This window comes from Pantherophis guttatus, chromosome 1, assembly GCF_059756535.1.
Source record: "Pantherophis guttatus breed Tessera chromosome 1, ASM5975653v1, whole genome shotgun sequence".
In the NCBI taxonomy this organism is placed as follows: Eukaryota; Metazoa; Chordata; class Lepidosauria; order Squamata; family Colubridae; genus Pantherophis; species Pantherophis guttatus.
This window is the reverse complement of record NC_142063.1, coordinates 58,551,600-58,566,783: the sequence shown is the minus strand read 5'-3', so window position 1 is coordinate 58,566,783 and position 15,184 is coordinate 58,551,600. Positions and strand designations below refer to the sequence as shown.

The 15,184-nt window shown below is 38.7% G+C and overlaps 1 protein-coding gene across 1 annotated transcript in view; it reads right to left on the bottom strand.

Annotated features, from left to right (window-relative positions):
• The window catches only part of EGLN3 (egl-9 family hypoxia inducible factor 3), a 38,071-nt gene extending 23,261 nt beyond the window's left edge, over positions 1-14,810 (bottom strand). Inside the window, exon 1 of the mRNA XM_034418000.3 lies at positions 14,043-14,810. Within this exon, the coding sequence (XP_034273891.2) occupies positions 14,043-14,639 (597 nt within the window). The 5' untranslated portion in view covers positions 14,640-14,810. The remainder of the gene's footprint in view (positions 1-14,042) is intronic.
• Positions 14,811-15,184: the final 374 nt, after the last annotated feature.

Sequence of the window (15,184 nt, the reverse complement as noted above, 5' to 3'; positions counted from 1 at the left end):
CAGATACAGCTTTTTTCCTCAAATGGAGATATATAAATATATATGGTTTGTCCTTTGGATATGGAACCTAGAGGGATGCTGCCACCATCTGACAATAAGAATTGTGTTTTAGATATTTAAGCTACAGTTACCCTCCGTTAGGTTAAAAACAGGATGCATTAGAAGAGGCAGTCAACCACAGCATTTTTATATTAAACTGTCTATGAAGACTTTCCTACATTCTGTTTAAATATCAAGGTGACACTATAGCAAAAAAAAAGAAAAAGAAAACAAAGAAAAAAACACCAATTCAACCCTCAATGTTGAAAATATTCCTGTGAATACATAATAAGATAACACAAATGATTCCTCCTGGCTTCTGACTACATATAGGGGCCAAACTTTACAGAAAATAAACAACTGGGTGTATTGTAGTGTAATTGTACTGTATTGACTGCTTCTTTGTTTTAAAACAAAAACTTTGTTTTTCAACCAGATTTTCATAATTGCACTGAAGGCACAAAAGCATCCGAGCTATCCACAGTCTGTCACCATTTAGAGAAGGACAAAGCATACGTTTAAGATGTTCTCCTTGTTTCCCAGAGTTACTTGAGCCCTCACTTCACAGAATAGCTCCTTGAAAGCCTAAAGGGAACTTTTCAAAAAGCTCCAATTTTTGACAGGCAGAAGTTTTCCCAAGGGCAGAAGTGCTTACCACATCAAGGCCTTACTCTGTAATATAAGAATCTGACAATTGTTGATATGCTTCCAGAATCAGTCAGCAAACACAAGGCATTTCTATGTCTCTTTGTGCTGTGCTTTCTGCAATATAGCCCCCAATCTATACTGCCTCCTAGAAACAGTATTCCCGAAAACCAAACCAAGCCTCTGTTTGGGGCTATAAAATTGTCCCTAATCTAAACTTAATGCTGCCAAACACCCTGTTGTAGCTAAACATCGTAATTAGTGAAACAACCACAGTATTTCAATGACCGTATTAACTGCTGTAAATGCAATTGGTTTTTATTGTCAAAAAATTACTTTTGTTGCAACACATTATTACTCTGATTCTGTATAGGTTTGCAGGAATTTACTCCCACTCGTACAGAAGCAAGTGGTAATTTTTCTCAGCGAAACCTATTATGGAACAATGCCTGTGACAGCTAAAAGGAAGGATGGCCAACTCCAAAGGGGATATCGACTTGGATCTCTAAACTACAGCAACTTTGCTCTCATTGCCCATTAACTTCTGCATGCTGATGCTTTTGAGAAAACAAAAGGTAAAAGTAATGTGGAATTCAAATGTCATGATTTTCTGGATCAGTCAACCAGTTAAGATCATTGCTGCATTCAATTATTAAAATAGATGGGGCAGAAATTTGTGCAAAGGCGACAGACAGCTGTCCTGGGCAATGAATGTGACCTTTGGCAAAAGTTTCTAATTTAGATTGCCAAAAATTCAAGAATTCAGCATCTGTTGCCTATACTTAATATAATATCATAAAGATAAGATTGTTGGCAATAAATATCTTATATGAGATAGAAACATAAGTTAATATGCTGGTCCAGTGAAGATTAACGGGAAAAATAGCAACACGAGTTAAACCTTAAATTGCTATAAACTAGAGAAGAAATAACCCTTAATGGTGTAAGGGAGACAAGCAGCAGCAAAAGCTGGCTGTTATTTGGAACTCACTATTCTGAGGAAGGTTAGCCTAGGGGGAAAAAATTATAAAAGCTGAAGCAGAGTGTGTTGATGTCAAAGTAAATGATTGATTAAAAATAAAGAAGAACAGACCCTTTCTGGTTGGCTGTTGGTAAGGGAGGAATGAAATAGAAGAAAGCATTGCTCTGCCTCTCTGAATGGGGATTGTCTCTCAGACAGCAGAATATGGAATAAGTGTCCTACACAAACAAACACAAAAAAGGCTGGAATGGAGGCTTAGCATTCTTTGGAACTTGAGTCAACCCTGACCTTCCCTTTGTGGGCTTTCTGAGGTTAGGATTTCTTCCAGATGTTAGAAAGAGCTGGCTCTTAGAATCTCCCTCTCCAAGATCACAGCCCTAATCTCCAGCTCCAGAGAGGGGGAAACAAGCACATGCTATGTTACTTGGGATAGTCTACATATATTCTTCAGAAATGAAAAACAAAATGAGCTTACATACACCAGCACAATGGATTGACTGGATGATGACTAATGTACCTCAATACCACAGATTATTAAACATAGTGAGGGGTGTCTTCACAAATTTTCCTTTGCCTTTTCATGTGAAAAGTCAACCTACCATATTTGTAGTGTTATCACAGGGTTGACCCAAGACATTTCAATCTCTAAAGATGAAAAGCAAATAGCAAACTCCCCATAAACCAAGGTACAAAGTAGCTAAGATTTGGCACTTGAAGCAGAATTCCCATAATGGTCAATCCCTAACACTAATTAAATAATGACAAAGCCACTTTCCTTAACCCCTACAGTCAGGTGATTGAGGTGAGCACCTCACTTTTCCTATGATAGCCTCCTTAATCTGGTAGTGTGGAGTTTCTCAGAGATGACCTTGGAGAAATTGCACAGCAACAGTTACAAAAGCAGGTTTTCAGCCCCAGAAATAAATATATTCAAAAGACACTTAAACTGGCTTTGCCTTAACTCCCTAGGATATAAGAGGGAGAGAAAGAAAAACAGAGACAACTTTCAAGAGCCCATTACTAAAGCTTATCTCAATAAAGTATACTTTCAACCACTCTTGAAGAATCTGTTTCTTGACCTGGTCTACCTGGAAGATATTTTCCTGAGCAACTGAAAACACATGTGTGCAGTTAGAATACAGCCGTTCCAATGTATCTGGAGGTCTTATTTTGCTATACATATATAAAATATTATAAGCCAAGATTTACAATTCAGAATATTTTTTACAAATCCTCAGATATTTACTTCTTAAAGAGTTTTTTTAAAAAATAATATTAAATGTAATAAATTCATACAGCATTAAATCTAGTAAAATGAGGCTTTACTGGTTTTATCATGTATTTTACTGATAACCTCTCTGCTATAATTTTTATGACAATGAAAGAGATAGGCTAAAACAAAATATTCATTTTTATATACTATCTCAAGTAAATAGTCAAAGAAAATATCATACTTTTAAACAATTTGCATAATGTCCATTCAGTCCAACTGGACTTTTTCTTTTAATTTTCAGCATTGACTTAAAAATTATTATGATCTTATGATTATCATACAAAAGCCATATTGGTGCACTGGTGCAGTCGTTAGAAGGCAGTATTGCAGGAGAACTCTGTCCACTGCAAGGTTGACTCAGCCTTCCATCCTTCTGAGATCGGTAAAATGTGGACCCAGATTTTTGGGGGCAATATGCTGACTGTATGTAAACCACTCAGAGAGAGCTGTAAAGCACTGTGAAGCGGTATGTAAGTCTAAGTGCTATTGCTATTATGCTATTATGAAAAAGACAGTGACTTTCCTTAGTGTCAGGCCTAGAAGCTTTATATTAAAATTTATTGTTTTATCCCAAAAATATAAAAGTAAAGAACGAATAGATTTTTATTTTACTATATTTACGTAGCATAGACAGCATGCAATAAAATAGCTTTTTAGTTGTTTTATGTTTACCATATTCAGAAAATCTTTCATTTCATACAAACCCCCACATAAAAATGAGATGACAGAAAACTACTCAATCGCTAGTACGTCTGCCACATATGCTCAGTGACTTCAAGATGAACATCTCATATGAAACCTATGAAACCTATGCTGGGATAATTTTTTCATATACTATTTAACTGTATGGTTATCTTGGATTGTAAATTGAAATCTCAAATTCATGAAAACCAGGGATTACTTGCTAGATTGTAACCAAATGATAGTCAGCTAACTATTTTCACCACCCAAATATCACAGGCAGAACAGTTCACATTTTATTAAGATGTCCAACAAAGACATGTGGTAGGGAAAAAAATACACAGTGACATCTATGTAAAGAGATGGAAAGTTATTCCATCTTTTATTCAGGATATAACACATGCCTAAAACAACCAGAATGTAAAAACAACAGAACTATTAATTTTCACTTGCCACTAAGACACAATTAACTGCTGTCTGACCTAAGATGAAAGATCTCTGCATAAACTGTTTCCCCTTAGCACATTCCAGATTTTTTCATTTACTTATGCCCATAAGCTTATGAAAGAAGGATGACATTTACTGAAGCAGCTGATTCAAGAAGGAAATAAAGATACCAACGAAATTTGTAAACTCAATTAGACACCTGGAATTCCTTTTCCAACCAAACAGGTTTGCCTTTCAGCAGATACACTTGTTCACATCAATCAGCATAATGAACATCCATGTCTTTCCATTCATTAGGGATATTTTTCATGCATTATTCATTTTGAAAGCATTTCTGGGGGTGAAAAGAATTATAATAAAACATGTAAACAGAAGTAGATTATCCCATACTTAGAGAACCAATGTCCATCTACCCTAATATTCTCCAGATGTATGGAGACTGTAACTCCCAGAATTCCCAGGCAGTAAGCGTGCAGCACATTGATGAGGAATTCTAGGCACCAGAGCATCAGGCACCACAAGGCATTGGGCAAGAAAAGACTCTCCTGGTTCACACAAAATTAAACCGTAAAATGATTTGTCTGGGTTTGGAGAATTTTAAGACTTAAAGAAATACGTTATATGAACACAAACCATGCTTGGTTATGTCTGTATCATTTGCTTCTTTTTGCATATTATGCATGCCTAACAATTTATCCAGTAACCATAGTTAAGCAAAATGTGGGTTATTATGAAACGTTCACTATGCTCAATATGACTACACTTCAACTATGGTATATCCTACATAGTTTCCTTTATGGAATGGAGAGAAATTACTTCAGAAGGAAATGACGCCCAGACAGAATTTCATCCATTTCATTCCAGTTTAATGTAAATACTGTAAACCTAATTATATGGATCCTTTTCATGAATCCATTGTGTCAAAAATGACTCTAATCTTACGCATATTTAGTTGGATGTAAGTTCTTCTGAATACAGTAGTACTTTTTCCAAATAATCTTTATTTTTTTTATTTTAATGCAGACATCCTCATGAGCCAAAAGGTACTGGATGCAAATTCTGTATGCTGAAGATGGCAGACAGACTAATCAGAGACAGGAAGCAAACACCTATCTGGGAAGCAAACATCTAAGCATTGCAAAGACAAAAGATAAGAGATAAGCACAGTATGAAAAAGATGCCATACGAGATGAACCCATTTCTATCAAGGTGCAAAAAATCACTGGAAACCCAAAAATTGGAGAAGGAAAACTTCAAATCTATCCAGGGAAAATCTGGAGTGATACAGAGTCTTATGGAGGAGAACGCTACATAAACACTCCATGTTATAACATTTTATTATTGATAATGTAAAATTTTAAAAAATCACAACTGCTAGAAAATATTTTGAAGACTGGGCAGTTTTCTTCCGCTTTGTAATACCAAATAATATTCCGTTTAAATACACTAATCGCATATGCGTAGGGTTATTTCCAAACTAATTGGTTAACTTTTGAGAATTAATACATTTTAAACTGTTAATTACATTATTAATTTCCTGAGTGAAATCAGTAAGCCATTTCTATATATATATATTGTTAACAATATATATGTTAGAAGTCCATGTCCTCCAGATGCTTCGGGACTATATTTCCCAGAGTTCCCTGATAGCAATAGTACAGTACATTAATGAGGAATTCTAGGCGCTGGAGTGTCAGACACCAGAAGACAAATAAGGATTATTCTATGCACCATGGTTCATACAACACTAAACCATAAAATACTTTGTTTGGGTTACAGAATTTAAGGCTCAGAAGAATGCAGTAAAATAAATATAAAATATAAAAATTAAGAATGGTTCATCAAAATTTCAAAAACATATTTCAAAGTTCTTTTAATGTTTCCTAACTATTTCCTCCTTTTCTTCTAAAAGTATTTGACGATAAATGTCACTGTTTTTGTCTCTACAGTAGGTTAATTTGCTTCTACTGAATTCACAGGAAAGGTTGCTTACAGAGTCAAAAACGTTGGCTCTATTTTATAGGAATAAGGGCAGAGTAATAACCAGTGGCAATACTGATTTACAATCTGATTAAAACTAATCTGCTGCTATATTTTGATTCCAAGAAAACAAAATAAAAGGCCTAGTATACCAAGAGTCAAGATAAAACCATAGGGCATTTAAAGTGGCATGACAGATAAAGAATCATTTATGGAGCAGAAACATGTAGAATGTGGGGCCTGTTAGACAATTAGTTCTCCTCAAATGATATCCACAAAACTGGATTATTAGTCTTCATAAGAGATTCTTCTATTCACCCTCTCAGAAATGTGTGCTCAGGTCAAGACTTCTATATAGACTGCCCATCAGGGGTGGGTTCTAAAATTTTTTACTACCGGTTCTGTGGGCATGGCTTATTTTGTGGGTGTGGCTTGATGGTCATGTGACTATTCTTTAGGATTTAGCAGAGGTACTGGTCTACCAGACTTTTAACTGCTTGCAGAGCTGTACCGGTCTACTCATTTGTTTTTGGAGGCACCGGTCTACCCATTTGTTTTTGCAGGAACCAGTCTATCCATTTGTTTTGGGAGGCACTGGTCTATCCATTTATTTTTGGAGGCACCAGTCTACCCATTTATTTTTGCAGGCACCGGTCTACTCATTTGTTTTTGGAGGCACCGGTCTACCACCACACTGCCTTTTAACACTGATCAGCTGTAGGGTGGCCCTTTGAAGCCCTGCAGCAAGAGTTTAAACAGTTTTTTTCCTTCTAGCCGATCAGCTGGGACTCAGGAGGCAGCAATAGATTGGGGGTGAGGCCAAATAAAAGGCAAGAATAATGCAGGGCGGGGGCAGAACCGGTTCGGTGACATCATATCGTCACCGTTACTGGCTCGGCAGAACTGGGCCGATCTAGGAGGAACCCACCACGGCTGCCATCTATTTGATCAATAATTTCCATAGCAAATGTCACTCTACAGTAACATTACATTTTAAACTCTGCCTTTCGCAAGAACATTATGACCAAAATATAACAAAGAGCAGTTGAAAAATTATACCATTATATAGATCTTCCTGAATCCAAATTAAATATCTAACTTTTGCATGAAGTTTTTAACAGAATGGGATGTTGCTTTTGCCACACAGCTGAATGCAAGCATTTTCAAAACAGCGTTCTTATTTTTCCACAGAATTCTAGAGCTAGGTCTCCTTGTTCACACTGCTTAAATCAAGTTAAATTAGATTGTTGATTAAGATGAGAGAATATTTTTCATAATCTATTTCTTTTGAATATCTCCCTGTGATAAAACTGATGCCCTAATTTTAAATATAATAGCACTGTGATATTTAAACTATAACCACTGGCAATATACGGACAATGCATGATACACAGACACAATGAACTAAATAAATCATCTATGCTGTATTTCACTTTTTAAAAATGCTGTTAGAAAGATAATGTGAAAAGCATGTTTTCCATAAAAAAACAACAACATAGAAGCAGGAAAACAAAAGTACATCAAACTGGAAAATTATAACACCTTGTTTTTTGGGGGGGAAAAAGGCAAAACAAGAAGAAATAAAACCACTCAAAAACCTATATCTGAAAATAATATCAACTAATCTTGCTTGACAAATACAATATAAACATTAGTTTTGATACAAAGCCACAGCAACTGCTCCGGGATCTCTGCCAAAGCTGAATTCATCTGATATTATAAAATGATTTTTGTGTTCTATTTACAATTCTAGTAATTTTGGTCCAGTTTGATGAACACGGGGCAATAACACGTGTCCTTAGTTAGAAAAAGAAAGACAAACTGTGAATATTTTTCTAGGATCATCTACTGTAAACTACTTGCAATGCTGCTTTCCAAATATGAAACCCTTTTGGGACTTATAATAAACAACAGTAGTTTCAAAGGTGTTAAGTCTTCAGCCGTCCAATACTGAATCTTGTTCACATTGCTGTTAAATTTTAAGCCCAGAAGAGAAACACATTCACACTTCTGAAGCTTACAGATCTTTGGGATTTAAGAGTTACAGTGATTCTTCAAGATACACATAGCTACCAATGGGGAGAAACAGTCATTATGAGTTGGATCCAAAACAAGGTTTCCGCAAATTGATATACTGAAGTTGAGATGAGAATTATGACAATCTTACATTCATTTGATTCAGTGCAATTTAGTTGTCTTAAAATCTTGCTCACATTAGACCTTACCTATACTTACTACAGGTGGTCCTCAATTTACAACCATTTGTTTAGTAATGTTCAAAGTTACAACGGTACTGAAAAAAGTGACTTATGACCATTTTTCACATACGACTGTGGCAGCATCCTATGGCCACATGATCGAAATTTGGATGCTTGGTAAATGATTCATATTTATGAGTCTCAGGATCACCTTTTGCAACTTTCTGACAAATACAGTCAATGGGGAAGCCAGATTCATTTAACAACCATGTTACTAACTTAACTGCAGGGATTTATTTAACAACTGGCAAGAAAGGTCGTAAAATGGGGCAAAACTGTCTCACTTAGCAACTGAAATATGGGCTCAATTGTGGTCATAAGTTGAGGGCTACTGTACTTTTCCTCTGACCTGGCAAAAGAAGTGGAATTATATCAATGCAAGATAAACTATTAACTATTATGTGAGACATTAGAATTTGGCAATTCTTTAGATGAGAAGTAAAAAGGTGCTGCATTTGCACCCTTGTACATTCCAAGCATTGTTTTGAAAACATTGTTTTCTTTCTTTCTAACTTTCTAAAATAGAATTAAATTTCTTTAGAAACTCATGCAAGCAGGCCTTAATGTTCTCCTAGGATTTGTTAATATGCCAACATTATTTCAGTTAATGCTAAGGGAGAACTAACCAAAAGCATCTGATCCACCAACTTTCACTTTTGATTATGATGGGATATAAATGCAATAAAGAAATAAAATATACCTGCCCAGCATTTTTTAAGCTAGTGTATAGCAGTATGTAAAATTGATAAATTATAAATTTAAGATTAGGCAATCAGGACACAATTATTTTGTTTTTAATTAGTTACTTTAATAGCAAATGTTGACTTCTGTGCCTGTATAAAATGTTTTCTTAGTCTGTTTAAGACTAAGAACAATGTGACGCTTATGCTTTCAACTATGCTTCTTAGTAACAGATATTATACATGCTTATACTTGGTTTTTTGAACTGGAAAACATTATTGTAATTACTACTTGCTAGTACTGGTTTTATGTAAACACTCCAGGTTGGTTTTATAACTATGTAATGTCAGGCGTACCTAGACAGAACTAAATCTTACCGCATACAAAGACACTTGTTCCCAAGATCATAGCTGATTTAAAATAATTATTTTATTTTAAATAATTTAGTTTATTAATTATAAAATAATATAAATATAAAACCTTTGGTTGCAATGTACATTTGATTCTTCTTAAAATTCCAATCCCTGGGGAATAGCTTTAAGCAAAACTTAGATATGTCTTTCAAATGTTCTTGGATTAAAATAAAGTCAAACCCCCGGATATTTTATAGTTGAGATTCTATTTAATATTTTTTCATCCTGTCTGAGACTTCTAGTTGTCATTCCAACACAAGAAGGCACTAGATGATAGAAACTGCACCACTGTGACCAGAGGATATGACTAGGCCATTTCTTCAACATGCTAAGGAAATCAGGAACACCCTATGGTAATGTGCATTATTTACATCATGGATGGCATTCTCTTCCCTTCCATTTTTAGGGCCGGTCAGCATGATAGGCTCTGCACTGTCCTTAGGCTATAATTAGGTCAATTGGATAGATGAAGTTTGAATTTACTATCATGGAACATTAAAGTTTAGTTCCTACAAGGCAAAGATCAGCTATATGACAGCTATATTTAATTTTGAAAGTGTTTGGAGGAACATGAAATTGAGGGTCTTTTCTGTATTAGGTATTATAATATTATGGCAGGAGGATAAGCTTTTTACATTTTTAATTATTTGCACGTTGTCATTTGGGCAGTCTACAAGTTTAATATATTATTTTTACTGGTTTGTCCCACAGCCAGCCAGATGTTTAGAATGGATTTGGAATTATTATATTTATCCATGTTTCACCAATTTAAACACTGTGATCTGAGGAGGATATGTATATGTGTGTGTGTGTGTGTGTGCATGACACAGCACCTTTTAAAATAATGGAGATTTACTGAAATATCTCATCAGCAAAGTGTTGTGACAGATGGGTGAATTGTTGCAAATAACCAAATCAATTAAACTGAAAACCAAATGACAAGAACTTGGCTTTCCAGACATTCAGTCAACCATTTTTTCAAGGCAAGTAGTTTTCTCAAGGTTCCCTGCGGGAATCAACTGTATGCAAGCAGACTTTTTATTGTTGTTGTTGGTTGGCTGGTTAGGAAACCTTCACACTGTAAATAATAGGTTGGGTAACCAGGCACATACTGTCCACAATACTTCTAAGCACCTTTCATACTGAATTCAATGGGATCTAGTTCACAATAAGTGTGCTTACACCTGTCGCTTTGGAACGTTAATTGTCAAGAAGAAGGAAAAAAAAGGCTAGATAAAATTCTGATCAAGAGTTCCACCTGTGACCCTAAATAATGAAGCTTGAGAAAAGTTACATTTTATATTATGTATACTAAAACACTAACAGAAAAAGAGCTTTAGAAATTCTGGTTCATTCAGTCACTAGCAGAAAGAGACAGACAGGCTTTTGAATAGCATTTTGTTCAAGCATTTAAGTAACACAATTCACTTTTCTACTTCTTTGCTTTGAAAAATTCTTTATGAATAAAGTTTGATACAAGGGGGAAAATACTAGTATGACTACTACGGCAGGCCTTTCTGTTACACCAGTGTGATCATTGTAATAAATTTAATAAATTATTATTAACCTTTCTAAGCACCTCTTGAGTGTTCTATGTCAGTAACCCTACACACATTTACTAAGTGGTATTTATTCTGTGTAAACACTCATTGGTTCAGGTTAATAAAAATTTGAAGTGGTATAAGAGTTACATTAAAGCAAACTTCAAACATCAGAAAGAATTAACTCTTGTGCACAAACATTCTGCAGTATCAATTAATTTATTAATTACTATGGATTTTGTTTATGTATTCAGTTGTCCAATGGACTCTATTGGAATATATATGCATAAATTAGAAAGGTAATAAAGTTAATCCCTCAAGACAAGCTAAAGTAGCTTGATAAACACTTGATATCTGAGCACAATGAGCAAACTCAAGTTTAGTTGAAGCAGACTTTTGCAAACTTTAACAAAGTAAGGGTGTTGTCTAAAGCAGCACTAGAAAACTTTTACAGTTTTATTAGAGGGCTGGTATTACCATTGTTGTTCAAGAACTACTTTTAAAAATCCCAAACAAAAGAAATACTCTGCATATAGGCAGATTTGTCATTCAGATTAATACAATCTTACTAAACTTAACTTCACAAATTGTACATTCATTCATTAGCTTATGCAGTACTTAAATATACAAAGTTGTTAAACTGACTTCGACATCACAATGGATCTTATTCATATGATAGTTAAGTTGGTAGTACAGTGGTCTAAAGCACCCTGTTATTAAGACCAGCTGCCTGCAATTACTGCAGGTTCGAATCTCACCAGGCTCAAGCCTTCCATCCTTTCTAAGGTAGGTAAATTGAGGACCCAGTTGTGGGGGCAATAAGCTGACTTTGTATAAATATACAAAAGGATAAAGGCTATTGCTTAGCACATTGTAAGCCGCCCTGAGTCTCCGGAGAAGTGCAGCATATAAATCAAATTTAAAAAAAAAAGTTCAAGATTTTTAAAAAATGAGAGAAAGACTGAAATGTGGCACTTTAAGATCACCAATTAATTCCAGGGACAATAGTGGAATGAATGAAATAAAACCAGTAAGTCAAACATCCAACATCTTATTTTTAAAGCTCTTACCTTGGACCTTTCCTTGACATAGTATTTACCCAATCTACTGCCACAAAACATCACCAGCCTATCTACCAGCGACAAGAGAAAGTTGATGGCCTCGCATCCTTCCTCGGTGCCTGCGATCCATTTTATCTGGTCTCCTCGCAAGTGTCTCTTGGAGATGCCCTGGCGCTGGCCGGCCAGTTGACCGTCCTGCAACTCCCCTCTATAATGCATCTGTTTCACACATTCCAAAACGCAGTCCCCTATTATCTCGCCCAAGAAATTGTCCAAGTAGCAAAAGCCAATATCACGCAAACAAGGTACAATATAGTCCAGGGCGATTTTCTCTAAATCCAATCTCATAATATCGCCCAATAGCATTTCAGTAACGCGATTGATTTCTCACCTCTAAATAATGTCCGAAAGAGCAATCGAGTATTGGATTGGTCCCAGAGGCTGCTCGGGTATCGGTTATTTTTAACAAAACGAATCGGCCGCTCGCTTAAAGGATATCTAACCCTTGAAGATGTCGGGATGGAGAACCGCAATCTGTGTCAGGGAAGCAACGAAGCGGGGCGCTCAAAAAGTTTTGCTGAAGTAATACTCGGTCTTCCGTGCAGCCAGTGGTCACCGTCTCCGCTCCTCGCCACTCCTGGCGACCCAAGCAAGGCTGGAGAATGGAATGAAAATTACCACCACTCCCCCCACCCTCGGGGCTGCCTTCCACCTACTGTTAAGGGTAACACCTTGGTTGACAGACAATTGCTGAAGTTCTTTGCTATTGGTGTAGATCAGTGAGAAAAGTGAACGACCCCCCCCCTTTTTTTTTCTTTTGGCTGATAGGATCACTCCCCCTTTTGGGGAGCCACGTCCGGCAAACTCCTTTCCAATTTAATTACCAAGGCAAGCAGATGGGCCCCCTCTCTGATTTAATACGTCTGCTACGTGCAGAATGTGTTCCCAACTTCTACAGCCAGCGGCACGTGGGTGGAGCCCCGGCCCAGAAACAATCTCTGCCGCGCGCGCCCACACATCAACCAAAGGGAGCGTGGACGCAGCCAATCAACGAAGAGACGAGGTGTGGCTCCGGACGGTGCTTCCAGCCACCCTTCCCTCCCCCCCCACTCCGCGCCACACACCCTCCCCCAATTCACGGCTGGAATTGCCGCGTGGGGGGGGGGAGAGGGGAGTCGAAGAGCCGCGTGGCTGTAGGGGGCGTGGCTTGGGGCTTGCCAGGCCTGAAGACCACACTCCGAGGGGGGCGTGGCCTCCGCCATTGAGGAATTCTACCCCAGCATGTACGCGGGTCACATACTACAGGCCAATGTAAACAAACGGGAGGGAAAGGGTGTAAGCGCTCAAGTGACAGGGGAGTTTCTTCTGGCAAATGAACCTAACCGAAAGGGGTTGAGTTTACAAGCGCTCAGCATTTTTGCCCCGGAAGGCGTCTTCCCCTTTTTTCCCCCCCACACCTGACTTTCTGCTCACAACAATTATTTTATAAGCGACGTTAGTCGTATTTTAACGTTTTAAGTGCCCTCGTTGCAGAGGCTGCATCCAAAAGGCTCCTACGATTTTAACCGAATGGATACCGCATCTCATATATGCCATCTAAAAAAAAAATCAAAACACCCCTCCCGATTCTTGCTGCGTAACAATATAAAAAATCAACAAGAAGAAAACTTTTGAATAAAAATCTTCGAGATGTACTTCCGATGAAGTGTATTTTCATGTTTCCGGAAAAGTGAAATGAAAGAAAAAGAGAGAAAATTGCTCTTGATGTTGCGATAATACCCCCTTCTTGTCTGGTTCGGAAATCAATCACGTATAACTCGTATTATCTTGTGGGAATTCGACCCTTAAACTTGTATTTTACTAAACGAACGGATTAGGGTATTTAAAAGAGAAAAATAATGCCAAGACAAACAAACATACAAGAGTGACCAGAACGGCACAGCTAAGAGTTCAGACTCCCAAGTGACAGCGAGATTAGAAACTTTGGGAAAGTTGTTGGTAGTAAGTGAAGAACAAAGTCCTGGATACTGAAACTACTAACCTTGTGTCTTCCTCTAATTTTGTAATGCCCCAGCTTCCCATCTGCGTACATGATGAGCTTATCCATTTTTTTCAGGAGGTAGCCTATGTTCTCACATCCTGGTTCACTGCCCTCTACCCACAAGATCTTGTCCCCGCGGATGGCTTTGTTGCTGCCCAGTTTCTGACTCGCCAGGGCTCCGTCCTGGAATTTGTCACTCAGGTGCAAAGCCAGGACTTCTTGGAAGATTTTCTCGGCTATCCGGGATCCCAGGAAATGGTCTACAACGCACAAGCCATAGGCGTTCATGCAAGGCACTATATAGTGTAAGACTAGCCTCTGAGCATCTCGGCGGTGCTCTCGGACCGGCGCCCGCTTAGGCGGCGAAGGGCCGGAGGGCAAGGCGCCCTCGACCACTCGCACTTCGCCCGAGTTGCCGGGGGAGAGGAGAGCTCCCAGGGAGCCCCTCGCCGGCCCGTCCGGCTGCTCCTTTCGCCCGGCTCGGTCCCCATCCTCGCTGCTTTCGGGGTGACCGATGAAAATCTTCCTCATGCTTTCTACTGAGTCGCCACTGAGTTCGGTCGGAGGCCGCACGGCTGCTTCCCTGCCCGAGGCCATCTGCAGGCAAGTCAGATCCGCCTGGCGGCCGGCATCGCCTTACTAGGGCGACGGCATGCCGCTGCTGTTGCGTGTGGCCCTGCCCGAGCCGGCCCCGTGCGGGAAATGCCATGTTCGCCGCACACTACCGGATACCAGAGGACAAGCCGCTCGGGAGCGTGCACACGTACCAATGGGAGCGAGCGGCACATTGCCCTCCCGCCCCCCGCCTCCCTCGATCCCGCCTCCTTCTCGTGCCGCCTCCTCCTCCCCCGCCATCCCTCGGGGACACGGGCTGGGAACACGCGAGATCCAACGAAGCGCACGAAAAACTCCCGGGCAGTGCTGGACGTGCAAGGGAGAGGAGGGAGTCTGGGATTGGTACGTGCCCTCTCTAGTTGGGAACGGCCGACGTGAGACACCCCCCCAAAAAAAACTGGAAAACGCGCTGGAGCTATCTTTTTCCGTTCACCTGGATGGCCCCGGTCTCTCTCCGAAATATATATATATATATATTCCCCCAGACCCTCACTTCTTTCATTTTGTCCCAAGCCGGAGATCGTGAA